Below are 18,534 nucleotides of genomic sequence, written 5' to 3'. Positions count from 1 at the left end.
CGCCGTGAAGCGGTGAACACGTGATGATTCATCACCGTCTGGGAACCTCAGCGGCGTGATAACCGATTCAGGGTTCCTACAACGAGGCCTCAAAACTAAACTCAGCAATCCCCGTTGGATATTTCAACCCAGATGTTTTAGCGCTGGAGAAATCGAGGCGTTTAGTTTGTGAATCGACGCTGGCGGAAGTGGAAAACACGCAGATTGGTTTCTCCAGGACGTCTCATGGAACACACATGATGCACTATACATGTACACGTCGACATTGGAAGCGGTTGTTACTGGTAAACCAACCAACCTCCTTACCGGTTTTCCTCCTCCACTCTGATGCTGAGCATCAACTGCACATCGGGGCCCCCCAGGCGGCGTGAACTGGGCCACAAACAATAACAGTAATCATGGAAAATCATGCGCTGCTCCGGCGGAGGAGACCAGCCGACCGGCTGACTGTCGGAGCCCAGAGGGCCTCCTCCTGCACAAGCAACAGAGGAACAGAGAGGGAGGGGGGGGGCAGAGAGGAGAAAGCAAAGAGGCGTCTTCTCTTCCACGCTCTGCCCATGTCAGCGAGCCTGCCCCCCCCCCACCCCCGACAAAGTGGTACATTCCGTGAATACAAAACACTCTTTGGAAATATCGTGCCGCTGCGGCCGGGGGGGTCTCCGAGGAACGGTCATCGGATAAAAACGGGGGAGGGAGCAGGGTTCATTACCGGTGTGTGAACGAAGCCGCAATTGGCGTGTGAGACGGGAGCGCGTTGCCAGGCTCCATCCCTCTTCGGTACCAAAGACCCTGTTGTAATTCCTACCGAGGCCCCCGTGTGACGGTCACGAATGGGCGAACCGCAGATCAATGGCCGGCACTGTACAGTAATCCAGTGCCGCCTCCGCTTCCATTACTCCCCCGCCCGCGCGAGGGATCGATCGCCCCCGTGTCTCGTTAGCGTCTCTGGCTGGCCGAGGAGGAGGAGGAGGAGGAGGAGGAGGAGGAGGAGGAGAAGGCCGCTTTGCCTCGACGTCTGGACGGGTGACCTCCAGTGACCTCTGTGATGTAATCATTGTCACATGTGCTGCGGCCACGCGTCTTTGCCTCTCTGTGGAGGGAATGAGCGCGTCGGTCTGTGAGCAGCGTCTCCAGCTACACCGCAGCAGAGGAAACAAGCCAGAATAATGCGAGACATGGGGGAGAAACACCACGCGCCCCCCACCTCCCCCCTCCCTCATTTCTCATTTATAGTTACAGGCAAGAACAAATCGCTCGGCCTGTGCAACGAAACTCATGTTGCATCAGCTGCAGAGACGTAGCTGAGGGTGGAATCCCTCGCTGCATGTGCTGCATAGTTTACCACTTTGCACTAAATTGCATTAATTAATACAATAGCCTCATCTATTCCACGTCTTTCATGGGTGGCTTAAAACAATTAATAGATAATGCACACTGTGTGAAAACAACAGTCCTTTTGGGTAAAGTCTAAATAAATCTATTGACTGCTATGTAGCAATTATTATTATTGATTTATTTTTTTAAATCAATTATTGGGTTCCATCAAATGCAGGACCTAATAAAGATGTTGCAGCTTTGCTTGAAAAATGACCTAAACCAAAATAGTTCCATTTAGAATATTAAATACTCTCAACCGTAGTCTTCATGAGGCTCTGAAAGGTTCAAGTTAATAAATATCGAAACACAGCATGCGTCATGTGGAGTAAGGCATTGTGTAGATAGATAAGAAAGTGGTTGGAAATGACTCAACATACGGAGAAAAGGCTCATTCTGCACGAGGCATCTAAGAGGCTTCTTGTGATGTTTATCACATGACTCCGGGTCTCTCTACTGGAATCTTCTGCAGCTGTTCTAAAGTTAAGCTGTTCAGAGCCGCTTTCACACCACGTTCCCTAAAAACAACAAGCATCCGAGCACCGATGCATCACACACCAGGCACGTTATCCAGCGATGGACGTATGACACATGCACGGCTGATTCAACACTCTGTAGAAAGAAGGAGGAGGCAAGGGAACAGTGGGTGAGGAGAGGAGGCATACAGCAAAAAATGGAGGGGGGGAGGGGGGGGGGGACTGTTGCCGTGAAGCGTCGAGAGGGGACGGCGAGTGTCACTCCGATAAGTCGGAAGTGTCGCGAGGAGTAGCAGAGACGTGACCTCTGATGGAGAGGGAGGGAGGGGGGGTGAGAAGAAAAGAGGGAGGCAGTGACAGCAGAAACAGAGAGAGAGAGAGAGAGAGTTTGTGGTGGGCCAACGCTTAATCCAGCCAGCGCTGTGGGCTTCCGAGGCAGACGAGCGATATCAGCAAAGACACACTCACTGCCTGCCTCCCGCCCCAAATGAGGCCACTTCTGTCTTCCGATGCTCGGCTGCCTCCCCCTTCCCATTCGCCACCACCTCCTCTGCACACACACACACACTGAGGGGGACCTGGGAGCTATCTGTTGCCCTCATTGAAGATTCCCACTACTTGATTCCCTGTTCCACACAACTTAAGTCGCTGCAAAAATGGCGGCATTCCCAGTAAAAAAAGCTCCCGTTTCTTATCGTCCAACAAAATGCGAGCGCAACCTTTTACCTGCTGCATGTCAAACAGAAGCACGACGCTGCCACTTCTCGCTTCAGCTAAATGCCTCCGTGCAATTACCCGGGTCTAAAAAAAAACACCCCTCTTCACAAACCATTAGAGTGACGGTGATATCACGCGGGCCGAGAGGACGCCGTCGGATTAATTAATGGATTTGTTTGTGCCGGCTCGTCGCTGGGGGAGGATCCCGATGGTCCGCCGGAGCGACGTCTTATTTAAGCCGGGGTGTCACGACGGGCGCCGGAACACTGTGTCTGCTCTGTCATTACACAATGACAACCGATACATCACGGCGGCGGGGGCCCTCCCCGTTGGCGGAGAGCAGTGAGTAACGTCTGAAAATGGAAATGTTATTTCCCCCGCCGGCAGCCCTGGGTGCTCTCTTTGCAAAATGAAGCAGGGGGGGACAGGAGGGACTCAAATTCTCTCTTTCAACACAAATGGAGACGTGTGCAGAATCTACAAACGGCATTTTATAAATTTTTTCGGTACTCCCGACGGTGTATCAGGACCACTGTGTAACTTCTGAGGAAGAGCGAAGACCCGAGGCCGAAGCGAGAGCTGCACGACCCCCCGGTTCAGACCTCCGGTTCGAGACGAATCCGAGGGGGATTCATTCGTAGCATCTCCCCACCCCCAAAAAAACCTGACGATCTGTTTCACAGGTCAGAGCGAAGAGGTGCAAGTGCGTCCGTTAATAAAGCGGCGGCGTTGAGATTGTAGCAGGGTTCGTTCCAAAAAAAAACGAGGCATCTATAAACACTGCAAAACTCTTTAAAGCTGTAACGTGAGATCACCCCAAAGCAACGGGGGCTTTTGTCGTAGCTGCGCTACGGAACAAAGTCCTTCTCCTCCCACCAGCGGCGGGAAACCTCAAGAGCCCTCTGGGAAGAGCGTGTGACGAGAACTACTGGCACGCTTACAGAAGGGGGCTAATCTCCGCTCGCTGTCCGCAAAGAGAAGGTCCAAACCGCGCCACAACGTCGAGCTGGATGTTTTCCGTTATGTTTCACTGATTTGACTGCAGAAAAACCGCCAAAACCTGCCTGGTTGACTGCACACTGGATGTGGATTATGGATGGGATTTTAAATCGTGTTTGGGTGAGTCGAAAAATGTGGCATTTGGTTAAACGCGGAAAAGACAAGAAAACAAAGGCTGAACGCACAAACGCATTGTGTCACTGAGTTCAAACAACCATCAAATCAAATGGTACAGTACACAGCGTTGGTGCCGCGTTGATTCAAGAATATTTAACTGATGTTGTGTATATTTTTAACGATAATTATCTCGTTTTTAAGGATGCTGGAATCTCATTCCATCCACACAAGCAACAGGGATTGCAAATAAAACACCAGCAGCATGGCCTCCTTTTGAAGGAAAGCCCGTCTAACCTGCGGCAGGGCGGAGCTGAGCTGGCGCTGCAGAGAGTCGCGGTCGTAGATGACGTCCTGCAGGTGCTGCTGGGACATGCCGAGGCTCTCCTGGGTCTCCCTCAGCGTGTCCAGCAGCCGGTCCCTCTCGTCCAGCATGTTGACCATCAGCTGCTCAAAGTGGGAGTCCGGGTCCGAGGCGCCGCTCTGAGAGCCGCGCTGGCTCAGCGCCGTGTCCTCGCTGATGGTGGGCATCACCTCGCACATCATCCTGGCGCTGGGGAGGGGGGAGAGAGGGAGATCAGGGAGATGAAGACAGATATATCTTGAATGAAATGTTAAGTGTAACATGCATTAAAACAGGCGAGATGCTTCGACGAAACTTCCTGCTGCACTCTTTCCTTTTCTTTTGACCCCCCGGAGGGAATTAAGCGTCAATTGTCAGCCTCATTCGCTGAAAAAGTAAAACCTATTTCATACTCAACAGGAAGAGACAGCATTGCATAATACGTGGCAACGTGAATAAACACCGCTTGGGTCACACCTGAAGCAGTTTAATCCAAAAAGGTGCCAGAAACAAACGTCCCTTTCACTCCCAACGAATGCAGACTGCATTGTTCTGCATTTGAGTGACGTTTCAGTGACAGATACCCCAAGCATGTTTAAATATACGGTTTTCTGGGATACTTTCAATTTATATCAAACAAACACCAATTTCCTGATTAGTCTCACGGCGCTTCAAGGTCAGAATTACGTCAGTGTTGAAGATTACCATCTTTACATATGCAGTTATTTATTTATAGTTTATTTAAAGCAACGCTTCCTCCGTGTCTGTCTGCATGGCAGCGAGTGTGTGTGACTGGGCCTGAGCGTCCCCCCCCCCCCGCGTCCCCCCCCAGAGAGACGTCTTGAGCGGCCGGGCGTCCTGCCCTAGATTTCACGCCTGTGCAGTTAAATGATCCAGACCCAGATCGAGTTGCATAACGCACCATATCTATGCAACGGTGGATGCGAGACCATATTCCCGTTTCCCCGGAGGAAAGCCATCGCCGACGGAACGGTTTGCGATCTGAAGCCGGTCACGCGTCAGACGTGCGACGAAGAAAGCTGCGCTAAGCCCGCAAATAACCGCGGGTTGGACATGTTTACCGAGCTGAGGTGAACATAAAGCATGACGGACACACTTGAGTGTAAAATAAGTCATTTTGGGGAACGTAATTCTTTCGCTCTCTTACCGTTATTTAATATGAGTTTAATCCCTGAGTTTGAGTGACACCTCAACGTGTTTAGCCTAGCTTACTGTAGCGGGGGGGGGGAAACAGTGGTGGTAAGCCCCAAAATAAAACACAGTGAAGTTGAAGTTAATAGAGAAAGGCACACGGCGGGGCAAAGCACTTTGCATCGCTATTAGCACGAGCTAAACTAGGCTAACTACTTTACTTATCTCATTTGACCCATTTCAAAGTACCAATGTCTCAATAAAACGGTTTCAGGCGCTCAATTATTGCCAAACAATAATCGAAAAGCCTTCCGTGTACCCCCTCGGTGCCAACATCCCCTCTGTGTTTGGCTATAATGGCGGGTCTGTGTCCCAGCATGTTCTGGCAGGGAGACGGGGTCTCCCAAACCTCCCCCCCCCCCCCCCCCCCCCCGGGAACCCGGCCAGACTCCCACCAGCTCGCCATTCCGCCACCATCCGCCGCCATCCGCCGCCGTCTCGACCTGAGTGACCGAGCTTGCTCGGCTGGACGCTCCGACACATGGCGGCCCTTTTTCCGCTTTAGGACGCCGGGGCCCGGGACGGCCGGTGGTGCATTTCAAGTAGAAGGTGGTGATTTATTCCCGACTTGGGCTCAATGCTTGTTAGTTAGAGGGCACATCGGAAGGTGCTGCTTGCATGTAAAGATCAATCCAAAAATGCAAAATGGCAGCTCATATTTTCCACATTCTGAGGAGTCGGCTCTCACAACTTCTCCCACATTTTTGCTGTGGTATCCACGAAGAACAAATAAATACAGGCCCTTGAAACGTTTTTATTTTATTATTCCTGTTCCTGCACCTTCCCGCTTTGATCTCGCCTTGACTGCCCCTCAAATCATTTCTTACTGTCTATGAAAAATCAATAGACACGGCGGGAAAAGTGCACCGCCTGATCTGCTTTCGTCTGCCGACCGTATCGCTCGGCTAAACATGTATCCGCTTCGTCCAAGTGTCAAACGCAGCGATGAAACAACCACTTCTTGTTCCTCTTTTTTTGCTCCTCTGCTGCTCAATATTTGCCCTATTCTGTCAGTGGCGAGTGTGTGTTTGAGCAGCAGGTCCTCGGCGTCTCTCTGGAGTGAAGCAGGCAGGCAGTCGCGATGACGAGTAAGAGCCGGTGCGCTCCTCTCGGATAGATAAACACTAATCAGCCACAGTGGGAAGTGTGAAGTCTACGTGGCCTGAGAGCTCTATTTGCCAGCTGCGATGCAGATGTTGTCTAGATTGCGCTCGCTAGCAGTGACAACACATTTCCTCACAGCCGAACAGCCAATTTGACCCTCATTACAACAGCTATTTGGGTTACAGATATAGAGCCTGACGACTGCCGATGGAGCGTCCTTCCACACGCGCACATCCCATCAGCGATGCAACATCACGCACCGGGAAATCTGCCCCGACGAGCGCGTCAGGCTTTGGCCACGAATGCATGTCTAACATTAAACACGTAGGATTTTATTGGCCAGAATGACAAGGAAATTGGGTTGGGGTTTTTTAGCAACTGACAAGGAAATGTTGTGCAAACAAGATGAAGCTCAACTGAGTGAATTTAGCGCGGCTGGTTAAAGATGTTGAACGCGAGTCTGAAATGAATCACGGGAGGGTGGAACAGCAGCGCGCTCAATTGAACACATTGTGCGCCCCAGATGAGGTGCACAGACAGACAGGCAGAGATCATTGGGCTTTTCTCTCCATGCCATATGCCAATCAATGAATTATTTAGGAGCGTAGTGATGTTTTCTTCCTACTCGGTGCAACAAATCCAGATCCCTCTGTGCACACGGCTCAGACACCTGGCTCAGGCTGAAGTGGAGCTGGGAGTATCGCTGTGCAATCTCATTAGAGTGAGACCGTAACAACTGCAGTTCTCCTCGGGATATTTTTCCAGGACCTTGAGAGACTCAATCCGAAAAAGCCGCCGGTCGCTAGCAAGGAATTGTCCAATCTGGGAGCCGTTTGTTCTTTTGTCCAGCAACATTTTGGTCACATTACACATCACCCCCCCCCCTCTGTAACTTCTGCTTCTAAAAAACAAAAAGGCGACAGCCAAACGTCTAAATTCTGAGCTTCGAAAGTCAACCAGCTGACGATTCATTCCATTGGTGCACAAGCAGGCCTTGAGCTGCTATATGGGGCGGATAAAAAGGTTGCTGCTCCATTTTGGGAAGAACAAACTGCGGCTAATTTCCTGAACGCCTTCAGTTAATCTCATTAACGGGGAACAATTGTGCGAGTAGATAAGGAGCAGCACAGCAAACAGCAGTACGTTCCCGAGCAACGCGGCGGATTCAGCAGTATTCTCCACCTGCGGAACATCAAAAGACGCGTGGAGGAGCGAGCGAGGGCGGAACAGGACCACGACTGAACACGACACTCTGCGCCTTTGGAGATAAGCCGCGCTGCCTGGCTCACGTCAGCGTGTTTAAAGCACGGGATGCACAACTAGATGACTCGTTAAGCAACTAAGCAAGCAACTTGAAGTTAAGGTCAACTTTTCAATTGTTTGTAACAACCCTTTAGGTTCAGTTCCTCACGACAGAAATAACAATGTTGCACTAAACTGTTTTGATGATAATGTGACAGAAGCACCAGGCTGATTGGGTTTGCTGTAGTCAGGGGGGCAGATAACTGATAACTAATTCCACTTTTAAATAATGCCTGCGTTGGATTCTTTTGGCACGCGAGTGCATCTGCAGACTCCATTGACGGAGCGGGGGCAACGGCCAAGCTGTTGCATGCCGCTCGTCCCCTCTCTGGCATCCCGTATCAGCGCGACAGGTGGGGAAAAAGGCGCGACGCGGCGTTTTTGTGAATGGAACGGACCAGATTGCTCGGCTGAGAAACCCCCTTCTCGTGGCTCCCCTCGCCAGGGAGGCTTCCGACAACCAAGAGACGGCCTGCCAACGGAGGCGACCGCTGGGAGTCTATGCGATTGAACCACGGCCACGGGAACATGCGACAGCGCTCGACAGGCCGATACCTCGTCTTTCAACGCCACAAGGCTGCACCAAGCCGATCCGCTGTGGCATTCTGGGCTCATGCAACAGTCATGCTTGATGTGGTTTTGGGTAAAATCTCGGCCAATGGAATCGAGTGATGTTCTTCTGAGAATAATAATAAGCCATGATGGTGTTATTTGACTAGTTTGGGGGAGGGCAGAAGCTTCAACATTAGGACCATGTGCTAGTTATGTTGAAATGGACAATGGGCTTTTTAAAGTCTACATTTCACAGTTAAACATGTTGATTGTCATAATGCAAAAACATCTACCTCCAAAATGTTACATTTAGCATCTTAAGATGTACATTTTACCCGAGAACTTAACAGACTAAAGACAGCTAGAAGGAGAGTGAGTATTGGACTGCCATTTGTCAGATCAGGACATATATTTCATCTTATTGTTGAAAATATGAACACCATTATCAAAATGGCTTTCATCAAACAACAAAGACATGGTGGGATTTTCAAAGGCTGAAATATCCCATCATTTTCTTTTGCTACTTCTCTGCAGAGCGATAGAAATATATTTGAATTTGAGTATTTCAGTATTTCCTGCACATTTTAATATTGGGTGGTATTTGGTGTATGAAGGACGCAAAAAAAGCCAGTCGTGTTATCCACCAACAACGGTTGCAACTTTCATGAGGAACATTAATAGAGTTCCGTCCTGGAAAGAGGAGAACATAAAGAGCAGCTTCTGCATAAGAAGATTGTGGCACAAACACAGTTACGTGTATTCTGCTGTGACGGACGCCCTCGCGTGAACACGGACCCCGCTGAGCGGCAAAAAGCTGAATGAGACGGCGATGGGATGAAGAGGATTGGCATGGGTGTAGAGTTACATCCAGCCGCTGCCATTAGGGAGGAGGGGGAAGGCAGAGCAGGCTCTGCATCAAGTGTGTGTGTGAGTGTGTGTGTGTGTGTCCGTTTGTCTGAGTGCGCTTTACCGCTACCTGAGTGTGGAGCATCTGCGAGGGAGGCTGGGAGCTTCTGTGTGCGTCTTTCGATGTGCGTTCCGTTGGCCGTGTGATCCGCTGTGCGTGCACATGAAAGGACGGCGCGTATAGCCTGCAACATTGCCCACAATCCCCTGCAGCAAGGTCACGCAAACCATCAATCGATACATTGAATAAGAGCACGGCTCGAAGGTGAGCACACAACAAGAGAAAAGCAATGAAGCTGCAGGTTGTAAGAGATTCGAGCCGCGCCGCCGACGTTGTTCCTGCATTCCCACCTTCCTAATGAGAGTCTGGCCTCATAAACGCCGCCATCAAACCATCATTTCATAGACATTAAAGGGACAGGTATAGCCCCCCCACACCTCTGTGTGACACCTTGGGGCAGTAGAAGCTCAGTCACATCACTGTGAAGTCACACAATTAAAAACATCACGCTTGTGCCACGACTCCGGCGGAAACGTGAACGCAAACCTGGGCGAGATGCCGCTTCAGTGTCACACTTGGTAAATGTGGAGTGTTCATTCATGAGATCAGGAAGGAGGATCACAGCTTCGCCTGCAGGTTGTTAACCTTCCAGCGTCAAATTAAGCCGGCACGTGTGTGCCGTTTTCATTCATTCATCCATTCACGTAGCAATTCATGGACCCACGTGCAAGTGTCTGTAGGTGTGTGTGTGTGTGTGTGTGTGAGTGTGTGTGTGTGTGTGTGGGAGAGAATGGGAGGGATGAGGAGTGGATGACAGAGAGGCTCTTTCATGCTCTCTCTCTATAATAGCTGGTAATGATATTATGCATAGGAGGGGCAGCTCCTCTTTTGGCTGTAACACACACACACACACACACACACAGTCAGACACACAACTGACTGCGGCGCTGATCGTGTCTGTAACATCTCCCCCTCACTCTCTGAAATAATAATTCGGGAGAATCCTCAGCTATTGTCTCAAGTGCATTACATCATGCCAGCCTCTCAGTCTGCCCCCCCCCCCCTTTGACTCGCCCCTGTGCCTCTCCACTGTGACATCCGGCCGTGTGTCTTTTACCCTAAAAGCCCCACAATGTCATCCACGCGCACGAAATGCCCAGGCTAAGCAGACGCCGTCTCCATCCACGCACGGAGCCCCCTGCTCCTCCAACATCACCAACATCCCCACAGCAGATGCATGAGGAAGAGGAGGAAGAGGAGGAGGGAGGAGGAGGAGGAGGGCACCGCGGATAAATCACCTTGAGCGTGCGGGGAAGAGGGGGGGGCAATGTAGGTCACCGCGTCGCGGCTCGGCAACAGCGTGCGTCCATACTCACGATGAATCCCGTTCCTCCGCGCGGAGGCTCCGCCGGCGGCGGGTCCGTGACAACTGCGGTCTCTGCGCGCCGGAGCAGCGGGCATCGAGCGCGCGCGACCCCTAGGAGGCTCCGAGCGGCGACGCCGAGGAACCGATCGTCGAGGTGCGGCCGGTCCCCGCCGCTGGCATTGTCCGGACGCGAGAGAGAGCGCGGGTGGTGGTGGTGGTGGTGGTGGCCAAATTAGCCGCGTCGGGTAATGACATTGGATTTCCGGCGCTGACACACACACACACACACATGCATGCATGCATACACACACACACACATACACACACCGGTGAGAGGAATTATGGCATGGCAGGAATACTGCTGTGATAAGCGGAGCTGGAAAAGACCATTGTTGGAGCTGGCGGAGGGGAGGCGTGTGGAGTCTTAAAGTTGCAGCTGTGCGCGCGCCCCCCCCCCCCCCCCTCACAGGTCTGTAATGATGCTAATAATATAATAAGAGATTTTACCCTAGTATATCCAAATTTTAAAATTGTAAATGATATCAAGTGTACGTCAATATTTGCTTTAAAAACATCCGAAACAAAAACAAAACTAAATCTTCTTCTCCTTGGCGGCCTTTGAAAAGACTGTTTAATTATTTCCTGCTCATTGACCAGTAAGGTCAACACTTTACATCCGGTTGAAGGTGTGATTTTGTTCTCTTCCCAGTGGGAGTGGAGCTCCTCTCACCTTCTCCTGTCACACAGATGGTCTCTGCCGAGTTACAAATGTTGGATTTCACAAAGTTCTGAGTCGCTGACAGTTACATTCACAGTCTGGTGATCCTTCAGAACATTTAGGAATCCAGTACTTATATACAGTATTCTCTTCCAACAGAATCTACTCTTTTTAAATAATATTTTGGGATTGTGTGTTTAGTTAATCGCAGACGTTTCTTGATGTACAATGTCCTCATCCTTATTTTCAAGGTTTGAACCACCGGGCCCCTTACAGAAAACCGTAGTGCCATTTTAAATGTGTTCAATCGAGTTTGTTTTGGTGTGAATTGCCTGGTTTACAACATCTAGTGTTTAGAGTATATAATGGATCTATGTGCCACTCGGCTGCTGGTGCTCACGCTACATTTAATTAAATAATCAGCATTGTCTTAATCCACATAACCCGACCTGGTTACTCAAGGTGGTGTAGGAACTGTGCTTGGGAGAAAATAGTAACTGAAAACATAGTAAACACACCTATCAACCCTCCACCGATCTTCTTGCGCAGTAAACCATTGCATTGGTGTCTGGGTGTCGGCGTTCTTTTGGCGGTTTTGGCCGAGAGGAAATCCTGTGATTCCTTGTTGTCCGGCAGACGAGTGACAAAGACTGCAGGAAAAGGTAATACATTTGCACTCACGTTTTGCATGAATACATATTGCTCGTGATAACAGCTGTGCTCGCAACACACTGAGCTGTCGCCTGGCGGTGGACATCCTGCATCAGTAGCCACTCGTCCTCCGGGAGGAAAAGACACCATTTCTGTCCTAATCAAGGAATACATTCTGTTGTTTGGAGGGAAACAAATTCTGAGAGGGCCGTTATGCAGTTAAAGCAAAAGATGATTAATCACGTGTATTTTCATTCATGTTGACAGCGGCTGTCATTCATTCCATTATTTCCTTTTGTCTATATTAACTGCGGAGACGTGTCTCAGCTGATGTGCCCATTATGTGTCCATATCCCCTGGTGGGGAATGAGTTTCCTCCCTGTGAGTGCTTTCAGTTCTCTTGAGAGTAAAGAAACAGTTTGACCATTTAGAACATATAACATTTTATACACATTATAATAAACTAAGGGGGAAATACTGGTGCGTCCTCCCTCTCACTCGTTTTTATATTAAAGTTAAATATTACATGATCTAGTTACTCTAATATCGCTGTGACTCAGTTATCGACCCGCAGTGAAATATTACCTTATAACTCTGCAAGAGCCTGATAGATGAAAGAATAACTCCCTTCACCTCATCAAATGTTAACAAGCTAAAGTACGTTGTGTCTGGATGTCACTGAGCAGTCCGCTATCATTCACATTCATAAGACAAGGTTTTAAAGAAAGGCAAACATGTTTTAGAGTGGCTTCTCTTTGATTTGTGACTATGACAGATGTTATTACATCTGTGCAACAATAAGCTTTGATACATTTGGTCCCTTAATAAAAAATAAATGTGCAAAGGACTAGTCTTCTCGTCATGTAAACATAGTCAATGCTAAATGCACCAATACAAGTTACAGCTTAGCTCATTGTAAAAATAATCAATGTTCCTGTGTTTTAACTCACTTACGGTTTTCCATTTGTAACTAATATTTGACTTGGTGCTGTAAACTGAATGTCCTATTGGGTTTGGGACATTCGGTGCGACAGAAATCCCTTTATATAAACCTTTCAACGCGCTCACTTTGTCTTCCTCACATTCAGCTCCATCAACACAATGCGACAACGCACCCGAGGAGGCCGAGGAGTGAGAATCCGATGGCAAATCCCGCCTGTTGTCAGACCGTTTGGATCACAGGTGTCATTTCAAACAATAACAAAGCAGCTTTCTCTCCCCCCCTCTGCTTCGCTCCACCTCCCTCAGCGTCGGACCTTGTGACTAATTGTTGCCCGTGAACTGACCAGAGGTTGAGGTCGCTGTCCGTGGTGCTGAATCCTGTGTGCGTTCTGCACTGCAGCTTATTTTCAGACCCCCCCCCCCCTACAAACTGTTTGGTGTATGATTTGTGGATTATTTTAAAACCAGGTCATCAAAGACCTGTGGATGTGTGTCGATGGGATCTATTTTGGTGCTTCCCACTGACTCAATCCCACCCTCCCAGCCGCTGCTCCTTTCCCGCCTGTTCTTTTCCTCTCCTGTGATAAATTACCAAAACGAACGCGGCGCTAAGTGGCAGAGCGGAGTGCCGGCTCGCCACTCAAAACCCCCCCATGGCGGGTCATAAATCCTGCGTGAAGACACTGAACAACCCTGCCCTCTCAATCATGACTCAATGAATCAAGGGAGTTCTTTTTCAAATACAAAACTACCACTTGTGATTAAGTTTAGGCAACTTATCTCGTTACCTCGTTATGTTCAAAACCTCATCTTCTGCTGTAAGTGGCTCCAGTTTATGGAAAGCTTCCATGGATGAACCGTGACCCTTGATTTTCCCACAGGTCTACCTCCATGATCACAACCTCATCTCAAACGGCTGTTTATAATGCAGCTGATGCTCCCAGTGTGTCCCTGCTCCGCTACGACTGTGTCACATCGCTCCAGATGTTCCATATTAATTTCCCCCGAGGGGTCAGGGTCAGCCTCCTCATATGAATGGTTGTAATGCAGCCAGTTGATGAAAACCCCCCACTCACGCTTCCACACTGAAAAGTCAACTCATATTGACTGGTTTGTCTGAGGGACAGTCGCACAGGCGAAAGCTTGGACGCGGCGTTCCAAGCAATGGATCCTCTGAAAACAGGCGCCAGTTAAAAAGGCAACGATCAAAGTGATAAAGGAATCAAGAGGAAGCTACGAAAAGAAAAGAGACCTTAAATCTAATCCTCCTCCTCGGCACGCCAAACGTGTGAATGTCATTAAGCGAGTCCCCCCCACCCCTCAACCTTCGTCATGCAAATGGGCCTCTACTGACCACCTTCGTTTGACATCGGCTCAGTGTCTGCACGAGACAGAGGGACAATCCGACCATTCTGACGGCCTTAAAATGATCGAATCGGACGTTTCAGTCCTCGCGTGTAAGGGGTCGACGCCAGAGCTCGTGCTGCGTTGGCGCTCGACCAGACAGCAAAGCACGCCGCCTGTAGCCATTTATTAATCCATATTTTTCCTCAACCATTTGAAATCCAATTGACTTTTTGTAGCGGGGCGAGATCGAGGGAGCTCTGCCTTGGACTGCGGCACAGATCAGTGGAGCTTCGAGACGACAGCCACCCCCGGTGTGGAGCAGCGTTTGCCAGGAGCAATTACGCTCTCATATGCCACCACGTTTCCGCTCAAACCAAAAGATCTCTTGTCATTGTGCTTTAGTACTTTGTGAGAGAACGTGTCGGATTAATGAACTGAGAGGTCAAGAACCCCCTAAAAAGGTTACAAGGGATTTACCCGGCGCAGGAATAGTGTCTGTCTTCAGCGTCTTGTCTACAGGTGCATTAGCTGAGCGCTTACTTATTACCACAAGTCACAGAGGAACGCTGCAGGGATCTCCTTCTGCCTTCTCTTCTTCTCTTCAGGTCACCTGCGGCGGGATGTGCAGATCTTCCTCCCCGCCTCTTGGCTGTTATCCCGAGGATTTGTTGGTGCTCGTGAGTCATGAATATCCCCCTTCAGAGACCCCCCACCCCCACCCCCCGTCTGCTGTGCCGTTGAAGTGGACGACACCGAGGCAAAATCGATCGAATCGGGAGGGAACTCGGCCTCTCTCTCTGTCGCACGCCCAGGAGACGACTCCCGTTGCATCCGGCCCCCATTGGCCGAGCGGGGTCCCAGTTGCCCGGCAACCATCCAGCGGCGTTCCGGGACTGCAGCAGACGGACAGCTGCTAATGAAGGCGGGGGAGCGATCCAACCTCCTTTCTCCTGCCTCACACATCCCGGGATCCTGTCTCACACACACACACACACACACACCGATGCTCACATACACACACCCATCCATTGTATTTGCGGCACCATCCCACAGGGGCCAGAGCCAGCTGCTGGAATGCAATCATGTCTAAGACAGCCCCCCCCCAGTGACCCCCCCCCCCCCCCCCCCCTTTCTCATCACCCAGTGACTAATATTTACACAGCGAAGGAAGGAGCGGCATTCGTTATCACGACACGCGCGGGGAAGGTTTCTCTCTTTCACTCCGCTGTGCCGCAGGTTTTGTTTAAAAAAAACAAAAAACGGAGGCCTCCGAGGTGTAAAGACACAGATGGAACCCAACGCAGTCACGACGGCCGCGGAGCCGAGTGTTGATTGCTGCGCGTGAGTCACGCTCGGGTCACACGCGCGTCGAGCGCCTCACTCAATCTGCTTGGATCCTCTGGAAATACAATAGAAATGTACTTTTGTTTTGTTGTCCTCGGCTGCAGTGCTGGCAAATCGTTAGTACTTTGTGTGCGTGTTGGAAGACAGAACCTCTCCCCGGTGTGATGTTGATTTAGTGAGGCAGTGCTGGTGTCTTTGCTGTCTGTCTCAATGCTCTAGATGTTACTGCAACACATTATGAGGAAATGCCTGACCAAATACGCCGCTCATGACCTCGTGACGGACGATGTCCATTATCCGGCTTATTTTTTAATTCTCCTTCTCTGCACGAATGAGTAAAAAAAAGGTTCGTACACCTTCGAGTCCGTCCATCCATCGCATCGTGCCAGACATCTTCCACGCGCTATGAATCTTATTACGAAGCAAGACCACGTGGTCTCTGGGAGGAAAACGGGCCTCCCCACAAGGTCTCCCCGCACTCTCTCCAGGCAACAGCTGATTGATGGTGTCCTTGTGAAGGTTTTATAAGGCCAATGTCAAAGGGCTTTGTACTCTCACCTGCACTGATTCCTAAGTGCGGAGGAATGGTGGACGAACCTGTCTGGTTCACCATTGGAATATGTATCGAGGGGAACAGTTATCCATTTTAACTGAAAGTATTTAGTGTTATTCTCAAAGCAATCAATACAATTTACATTTAAAATATCACTATTAAGTCTCTTTACCTTAAATGGGTAAGGGTCTTGAGCCTGCTGAGAGGCCAGGTGGGCAGCAGTCATAAATAATTCAAGCGGTATTAAGCGCAGGATACACATGGGTCCCGAGAGACTGGAAACCAGCAAATTTCCCCAGTGCTGGACTGGTTATTTAGGCTGTTGCGGGGGAGGAAGCTTCGACGTCTTCCCTCTGAGGCCTCTGGGAGATCTGGATGCAGTGATGCTGGACCTCGCATTGCCCCGAGGGACTGGCGGAAAACAGTTTCAAATGAAGGAGGGTCAATCCACCAAAACCTTCCAAGAGAGAGGCAGAGACACCTGAAGACACGCAGGGACGGAATTCTGAATGAATCACTGAACGAATGAGTGAACAGATGAATTGTGACTCATCCACGGCGCCGGGGGAAGCGTTCCTCGAGTCCGCTGGCAAAAAGGGTACCTCCCTCCTATCAGCTGCACCGGGCACTTTACCGAGCGCTCTCATGTTATTTAAGTATAAATAACATGATGACCAACATAATGATTAAGTCTTGCGGAGATTGGAAAAGTTTAGAATTAAACGGACAAGTTAATTAGCCAAAGCCTTCAGGCATGAAATGAGAGTGGAGTCCTGCACGGTCCATGACTCAGTACATGCGTACGAAAGCCACTCTGGGCTCAGATTTACTGGGACTCGGCGCCGTCGGTCGCTCCCCAGATGAAGCCCCAGCGACCCTCTGCCGTCCGCCCGGCCCGGCTCCACGGAACGATGTCGGAGTCTGATTCACTGAGGGAAATGGACCTCGGGGCCACAGCTCCCATCACGGCCACCTGAAGCCGACAGTGGGATTTTAGACCTTTTAAAAGCAGATGTTCCAAAATACCGAATTGGACTGTTGGTGGTCGAGATCTTAGCGCAACTGATACTCCTGAATAACTCATTATACGCCGTGACGACTTAAAGGAGACTGGATTGGAAATGTGTTTGTTGGCTGAGAGTTAGATGAGAATGTCAATACAACTAAAATAATGTAAAGCCAGAAGGCAATTAGCTGAGAATAAAGAGTGTTGGGAGAGAAACAGTAACACTGTACAGCCAAAAAAATGTTAACAAACCAGGATTCTGCCATTTGAACAATGTTATATGTAATATCTAAAATGGATTGGCCATGTCAAATCGAATGCTAGTGCTAAATCCTCAGGGCAGCATGGGCCTCAAAGTCATCTCCTCCAGAGGTGGATGGTTGTTCCCTCGAGAGCCTCCAGGAACACAACCGGTAGGAGGCTAAATGAATTTAAAAGCCCTGAACATTTCCCACCTAATCGTGGCAGGTCATTCTCCATCGCCCCATCGGACCAGGGTCCAGGGCTCCTTCCTGTGCCTTCCACCCACTCCCACAGGGACCGGACCACGTGAACGATTGGACTCGGAGGCTACTTGTCCTTTTATTGCCCCGTTGGAAATCCCCGACACCGTGCCGATCCAAAGCCCCGGCGTTGGGATCACAGCCGACACGGTTCCTCCTCATTAACGGGCAGAATAACTTACGGGATACCAGGTGAAGCCTGTCGAGAACAATGGCACAAAACGAACCTCCGAACGGCTCCTCTGCTCAATCAATAAGCTTGCGGCCGAGTGACGGGATCATCAAAACGATAAAAGTTTATGTTCATTTAAAAACAACGTTTATTTGAATCCTTTAAACTGTATTTCTTGCAGAAAGCGTAATGGTTCTATTATCTGAGCGTTCTGCGGGCCTGGACAATTTCAAGGTAGGAACGATTCGGCCGACTCCATCTGTCAATCAATCCTCCCCAGACGAATCGGATCACAAAGGAGCAGAAGAGCCGCGGTAGAAAAAGAGAATCCAGACGATCTGTTCGCCTTTAGACCGCTTGGAGTCCTCATTTCAATTTTTCTGTCACGCTTTACCGCGCTGTGATTTATTCATTAAGACGTCGAGGCCTTCCACGTGGGAAGGAGGAGAATCAATCGAGGCGGCAAGAAAAACGCCTTTTTTATCCGTGGATGACTTATTCGGTGAAATCAACTATCAGATTCAGGAGACTTTCTCCTCTACCTGGGAGAGGCATCTTTTATTCATACAGTAAAAACAAGGTTTAAAGCAACCACTGATGTATTATAGTGAGGTTGGCCAAAACAACAATCACAAATCAATGAAATTGGATAATTCTGGTGAATTAAAATACAACGTTTTGAAATAGTTTTAACGGAACGATTGACATTTCTGTTTGTGAGATCCTGTTAAATCAAAAAAGCAATATTCTAATTGCGTTTCTCTCTTTCTCTTTGCTATATTTCTGCAGACGGGGTGGAAGGTTTTTATAAACATTCAGTTTTTCTTCCTCT

General features: G+C 49.6%; 1 protein-coding gene across 11 annotated transcripts in view; it reads right to left on the bottom strand.

The window, feature by feature from the left end:
• The window catches only part of ppfia2 (PTPRF interacting protein alpha 2), an 83,432-nt gene extending 72,559 nt beyond the window's left edge, over positions 1 to 10,873 (bottom strand). For all 11 annotated transcript variants that reach the window (XM_040173449.2, XM_078100453.1, XM_040173453.2 and 8 more), the window contains exons 1-2: positions 10,477 to 10,873; positions 3,978 to 4,233 (exon numbers count right to left, since the gene is read on the bottom strand). In XM_040173449.2, the coding sequence (XP_040029383.2) occupies positions 3,978 to 4,226 (249 nt within the window). In that variant the 5' untranslated portion in view covers positions 4,227 to 4,233; positions 10,477 to 10,873. The remainder of the gene's footprint in view (positions 1 to 3,977; positions 4,234 to 10,476) is intronic.
• Positions 10,874 to 18,534: the final 7,661 nt, after the last annotated feature.

Source organism: Gasterosteus aculeatus, chromosome 4 (genome assembly GCF_964276395.1).
Source record: "Gasterosteus aculeatus chromosome 4, fGasAcu3.hap1.1, whole genome shotgun sequence".
NCBI classification, from domain to species: Eukaryota; Metazoa; Chordata; class Actinopteri; order Perciformes; family Gasterosteidae; genus Gasterosteus; species Gasterosteus aculeatus.
This window is presented reverse-complemented; position numbering and strand designations above follow the sequence as displayed.